The 6,001-nt window shown below is 38.8% G+C and overlaps 2 protein-coding genes across 2 annotated transcripts in view; one reads left to right on the top strand and one right to left on the bottom strand.

The window, feature by feature from the left end:
* The window catches only part of LOC103396221 (1-phosphatidylinositol 4,5-bisphosphate phosphodiesterase delta-1-like), an 11,793-nt gene extending 11,667 nt beyond the window's left edge, over positions 1 to 126 (bottom strand). Inside the window, exon 1 of the mRNA XM_025052435.1 lies at positions 72 to 126. Coding sequence (XP_024908203.1) covers positions 72 to 126 — 55 coding nt within the window. The remainder of the gene's footprint in view (positions 1 to 71) is intronic.
* Positions 127 to 134: 8 nt separating this feature from the next.
* The window catches only part of LOC103396222 (serine/threonine-protein kinase OSR1-like), a 12,446-nt gene continuing 6,579 nt past the window's right edge, over positions 135 to 6,001 (top strand). The window contains exons 1-7 of the mRNA XM_017042568.2: positions 135 to 689; positions 1,558 to 1,670; positions 2,112 to 2,220; positions 2,910 to 3,051; positions 4,874 to 4,929; positions 5,333 to 5,443; positions 5,560 to 5,660. Coding sequence (XP_016898057.1) covers positions 620 to 689; positions 1,558 to 1,670; positions 2,112 to 2,220; positions 2,910 to 3,051; positions 4,874 to 4,929; positions 5,333 to 5,443; positions 5,560 to 5,660 — 702 coding nt within the window. The 5' untranslated portion in view covers positions 135 to 619. The remainder of the gene's footprint in view (positions 690 to 1,557; positions 1,671 to 2,111; positions 2,221 to 2,909; positions 3,052 to 4,873; positions 4,930 to 5,332; positions 5,444 to 5,559; positions 5,661 to 6,001) is intronic.

Below are 6,001 nucleotides of genomic sequence, written 5' to 3'. Positions count from 1 at the left end.
ACTAGGCTTGGTTTGGGTTCATGACCAGCTCCTTGGTCTTAAAGGTGTTGAGCGGCAGGTTTTCACTTTACACCAGACACCGAAGTTTCTCACAAGGCGCCTGTACTCCTTGTCCTTGTTGTCCATAATATACTAAAAACTGCTGGATGTGACATAGCTCAGAGTTGTACCAGAAGCCTGACATACTGTGGTCTGTATGTGAGGTAGCTGGAAATCCAGACCAGGAAGAGGATTCCCACAGCCCCACACCTTCTGTATGTGGTAGGCCTAGGGCTGACTATGTCAACCGTGAATTTAACAAATTTTATTTTATTTATTTATCCTAGTCAACATTTGCCTCACTACCCTGAATAAGGATAAGCGGTGGAAAGTGAAAACGATAAATATAAACTTTTGCCACAGGGTTCCTCCCCACACGGTTCTCTGTTCTGACGTTAGTCGACGCGAACGACGCACGTACAGTTGTGTTGACAGCAGAGGGAGCGGAAGGAGTTGTCAAAACGGAGCACTAGTGCTAGCATCGATGCTAACGTTTAAGTCGAATAGAGTGAAATAATGCTATTTACTGCCAAAATCTCCTAATCGAAAATATAATTGACATAGTCCATACGGCGACGCTATGGCAGACGACCAGTCCTCTCAACAGTGGTCCATAGACAAAGATGACTACGAACTCAATGAGGTGATAGGTGAGTAGTTTAGCGTTAGCCTGTCTTTACTACTGTGGTGGCTGCCACAACTAGCCTTAAAATGCCTTCTGCTAACATGGAGACGAGTCTCTACGTTTTAAACATGTTTCCTTTTTCACTAACAATGTGTAAATTTTTCGCCATACATGTCCCATAAATGGTAATTACGAGGCCAAAGAGGTAGCTTCCTAAAATAGCGTTTGCTAAACTGCTAGCTAACTGAAGTTAGCTCATAGAGTGGTGAAGATGTGGAGTCTTCCATCTATTCCAGACTAATCTATTATCTAACACTTGTTCTTTTGCAGGGTCACCGGTTTTTTAGTCAATCATGTATTTAGCTTTCTGTATCACTGTTCAAAAAGAGAATCCTCTTTATCCAATTGGCTGTATTTAATTTATCTTACGTTGTTGTAAGTTGTCGTATTGCAAAAGCTATTTCTAAAGATAATAATTGTAGGTTTGTGTGTATGGTGTTACACACGTGTATTGCAACTTGTGTACCACAACACTTGGTGTATTTTTAAAAAAAACATTTCACGCGTCATTAGTGGTAAATATTAGGTTTAATAACAGACAGGTACATCTGCAAATCCACTATTGTTGTTGCTTGCACTAATGTGAAAAACATGATGATGAATGACGTACATTGGTGACGTCTGCAGAGATCAACTGTTACTTTCACTAACACCTGCATCTGTTGACCACATTTGAAACTAATACCTTAAAAAAACAGATGCAAAACAGATGCAAAACAGATGTAAGCTTTTGACAAGCAGATTGAGGCAAATTGCAAAATATGAAATTACCGTGTGCATAAATAATGCACCAATTGACCTCTCCGCCCTGATGACATTTTATTGTTACTCAGGGAGTGGAGCCACTGCAGTTGTCCAGGCAGCTTACTGCAAGCCACGGAAAGAGAAAGTGGCTATCAAACGCATCAACCTGGAGAAATGTCAGACAAGTATGGATGAGCTGCGGGTAAGAGCGTGTAGGCCTGCACCTGCAGTCCAGATCTTGTCTATGTATGTACGTGTAGATATATATGACAACACTTGTTGGGTCACAGTTTTTTAGATGTTAAATAAACCAAACATAATTCTAAATATAACCAGAAACACCTGATTAACAATCACGTTTTTGCAAAATGTATTTCTCTTTTCCTGACTGGGCTTGTACAGACAGTATGGTGATATCAAACCAAGTTATCAAACTTTTTATTTTTATACAAAATATCTCTCTGATGGACAATAAGTGGGACCACAAAGCTGCCAGAAAATCTTTTTTTGGCTCATCTGCAATTGTCATCTATCGCAGGTTATTGACTGTCAGGCATAAGCAATATGATTTGAGCCACTGTCTGTGATGTTTTATATACGATGCCGAGTTTGGAGGAAAAACACACCGTTATTCTCTGTGCAGAAAGAGATCCAGGCCATGAGTCAGTGCCACCATCCCAACATAGTGTCCTACTACACTTCCTTTGTGGTGAAGGATGAACTGTGGCTGATAATGAAACTTCTCAGTGGTGGTAAGTTCTGTTTTTAGAAAACAAACTTTATAAAACATTCACTTGTTACTCGGGTAATGCATAATCTTCATGTTCTAGCAGAAATGAGTTCTGCACTCATCCTTCATTTTTGTTCGGATCCCCTGCGCTCGTCGCGGCCGTATTTGATCCGCGTTATAAAGAACATTGCTTGAATGTGGGAATAGAGCAGCGCACACGAGAAATGATCCGGGCAGCGATAGACACGGAGAACCCGCTTGGAGACGGAGAGCAGAGCTCAGCAAAAAGGACTGGTCTCTCTGTGCCAGATGAGGGACCGGGACCCTCATTGTCTCATGCTTACAATTGTCATAATAATTTCTTTCAGTGTTTTTCCGATTTTGGTTTTCAGCCTTGGTTTCCTCATTTTTGGTTTTCGGTTTTGGAAGAAAAAAAAAAATTTTTTTTTGGTGCATCATCATAGTTCGAACACTGACTTACGACTATCTAATTTAGAAAAGCATAATGCAAAATAGCAAAACAGTCATCAGTGAAAGACGACAACAGCAGACCTACCAGTCTTTACTGTGCTTGTTTATGATTTTACTCTTGGCAATGAACCCGACTTTGTTCTTGGATTGAGTTACTGAATGGAATTTAATAAATCTTATTTTGTCAAAAATGAAAACATGTATTTGGGACATTTCTTTGTTTGTCATTTTGTTTTTCAGGATCTGTGCTAGACATCATCAAACACGTCATCTCTCGTGGGGAGCACAAGTCAGGTGTTTTAGATGAGGCCAGTATTGCCACCATCCTGAAAGAGGTCTTGGAGGCTGTGGATTACCTTCATAAAAATGGGCAAATTCATCGGTGAGTTACCGCTTTCTGCACTGTTTGATTATTAGATGTATTAAGGTCAGGTTTTACCCATACCTGGGTGTTATTTTAGCTGTCTCTACAATGACATATAGAAACACTTTTCTTGCTTAAAGAGTAGAGCTCTAACCAACTAAGGAAATTTGTCAACTTTGTCGACCTGAAATTTTGACCAAATATCAACTTATCATGTGGAGAGGGCGGAAATTTAGAAATATAAATATATATATTATAAATAAACATAGAGGCTAGTAGTCTATTTGCTTTATATGAAATCATTTTTGACCTAATTCTTTTTGCACTTAAAATAATTACACACTTGGCTCTGACAGCGTTTGGCGTCATCTGTGCAATATCGTTGCGCATGATTTCCAAAAAATGTTCTTTGTCAATTAGTGAAATCGCGCAAGAACTGTTGAGAAAAATTCGGACTGTTTGAATTGTTTTATGCATGCTATAATAATTAACAGACACCCTTATTTTACATCGTGCTCAGAATACCACAGAATAAACCAAGACGGGAGTGAACTATTAAATCAAAACTTTTATTCAGACTATTTGAAAGATATTGCCTTTGTTCTGGACGGGTGCGCTTGCAGTCATAAAGCGATTATTACAAACATTTGAAATATGCCATTTCTGATATGTTCATATACTCAAAACAGTTATCTATCTGCCTGTGCGTAAGGCTAATCCAAAATGAGTTTTTTCCGAAGATAGTAGATTGTTACCGGTGAAACAGGGGTGCTCTTAAAAACGTCCCGATTATACTTGGTACCATGATTTCCGGACTACTGAGCGCACCTGAATATAAGCCACACCCACTAGATTTAAAAAGAAAAATATAATTGTACACATATAGGCCGCGCTTCTCTATAAGCCGCAGATGTCGGTGGGATATTTACACCGAAAGAATGTTTTTCTTTGTTAATTAAATAAATGCTTTTTTTTTCTGAGCAGTTCCTGTAAAACGGCTGGTTACACGTTAGCTCTTTCCTGCTTCGGTGACCCGACCGTAGTCGGAATGCACAGGGGAGACCTAGCGATCTGCTCCAGCGCCGACGCTAACATTAGCTCTGGGGCTAACTCCCTTTTACATAAACAGTGTTTTAACAGCTCATGTATAACCAACGCTTCAACATGACGGGGCTCAAACTGCTCTCAACTTCCACTACCGCTCTCCATTGATCGCTAGCGGTATGAACTTCGTTAGCTCGTAAAAACCCAGAAATTAGCAACATCATTGTTTAAGCCGCAGGGTTCAAAGGGTGTGGAAAAAAAAAATAGCGGCTTATAGACTGAAAAGTACGGTACTTTTCCTCCTGGTGAAATTAACAGGCCAAAAAAATTGACCAATCAGAATTTTGGTACAGCCAGAATGTATCGGACCAATAAATCGTCCGGTGGATTGGGAGATCACAACCCTATTGGGACGTTTGGTGTTTGGTGAATCCATGCTACAGAAGGTTACCTGTCTGCTAGCAGCCTCTGTTTGCCAAATTCTGACGCTAGTTTTGTCTGCTCTGAACAACTGAAGTGTGAAACAGAGATGACTCCTTTTAATAATTCATCCAGTGACAATACATCATTAAGTAGCTTGGTTTCACATTCACAGCTTTCTGAAACGCCGTTTTGTAGCGAGTCCTTGATCTCGTTCACTATTTAAAAAAAAAATTTTTTTTAAATTATGTTATTTAATTTATCCATTGAACTGCTAAGTGGGCAGAGCCTGGTCCAACCAAACTTGTAAAAAGTCACACCAAAACGCTTGTTTTTGCTGTGTATTAATCTTACTGTATTATATATCAATTTTCAGGGATTTAAAAGCTGGAAATATTCTTCTGGGTGAAGATGGTTCAGTGCAGATTGCTGGTGAGATGATTGGTTTTTTTCCCGTTTGTATTTACATATATATTAGGGGCTGGGCAACCTATCACGTTGTTATGGCATGAACTCATTTATTAATTATCCTGCATGAATGCTGTTTATCTTTATTTTTTTAAAAATTGTAAACGTGAGTTAGATGGTCCCAACAAACTGGACTTCTGACAAGCATTCATTTGTGGAGATTGAAGAGTTCTGCTAGGCAACTGGACGTGACATTTTTTCTCAAAGAAGACGTTTCGCCTCTCATTGAAAACATTTCACGTCCAGTTGCCTAACAGAACTCTTCAACCTTGAATCTTCATAGACACATTCATTTTTATTAAAAAGCATCATAAATTTACATTTACAAATTTTACGCTTTTTTTCCCCCCCCCCCCCCACATTATAGACTTTGGAGTTAGTGCCTTTTTAGCAACAGGAAGAGACATGACAAGGAACAAACTTAGGAAGACATTTGTCGGGACGCCATGTTGGATGGCTCCAGAGGTCATGGAGCAGGTAGGAAACAACTGTCTTAAATGGCCTGTTCTCTTCTCTCGTATGTTTTCGATTGTACCTGCAAACAATTTGGTAAATCTTTTTTTTTTTTTTTTTTTTTTTTTTTGGATCACTAATTTCGTGGCTATGAATTTAAAGCAGACATCTGGAGTGTCGGAATAACAGCCATTGAACTCGCAACGGGTGCTGCACCGTATCACAAATACCCACCAATGAAGGTAACTTTCTCTGTATATATACATATATATATAAACATATTTTAGACTTTATTCTTTTAGTATGTATTAGTCTGAATGAACTATTGTTTTGAAACATTGCAGAGTTTTTTTTTTTAAATGAATGAAGTGAAATAGTAAAAGTACATTAATTTACTGTGTCCCACTGCAGCCTGGTACCTAATGACCGACGGACCGGCACCCCTGTTTTAACCCTTTGATGCATGACCCATGATATACTGAGTTAAAAAAATGTTACTAAGTATTTTTATGTGTTTTTAGACATAAAAAATAAGAACTGATTTGGTTCTGTTTTTATACACCAAATTTTCTTTTTGAATGTT

The sequence above is a fragment of the Cynoglossus semilaevis genome, chromosome 20 (assembly GCF_000523025.1).
Source record: "Cynoglossus semilaevis isolate Cse_v1.0 chromosome 20, Cse_v1.0, whole genome shotgun sequence".
In the NCBI taxonomy this organism is placed as follows: Eukaryota; Metazoa; Chordata; class Actinopteri; order Pleuronectiformes; family Cynoglossidae; genus Cynoglossus; species Cynoglossus semilaevis.
This window is presented reverse-complemented; position numbering and strand designations above follow the sequence as displayed.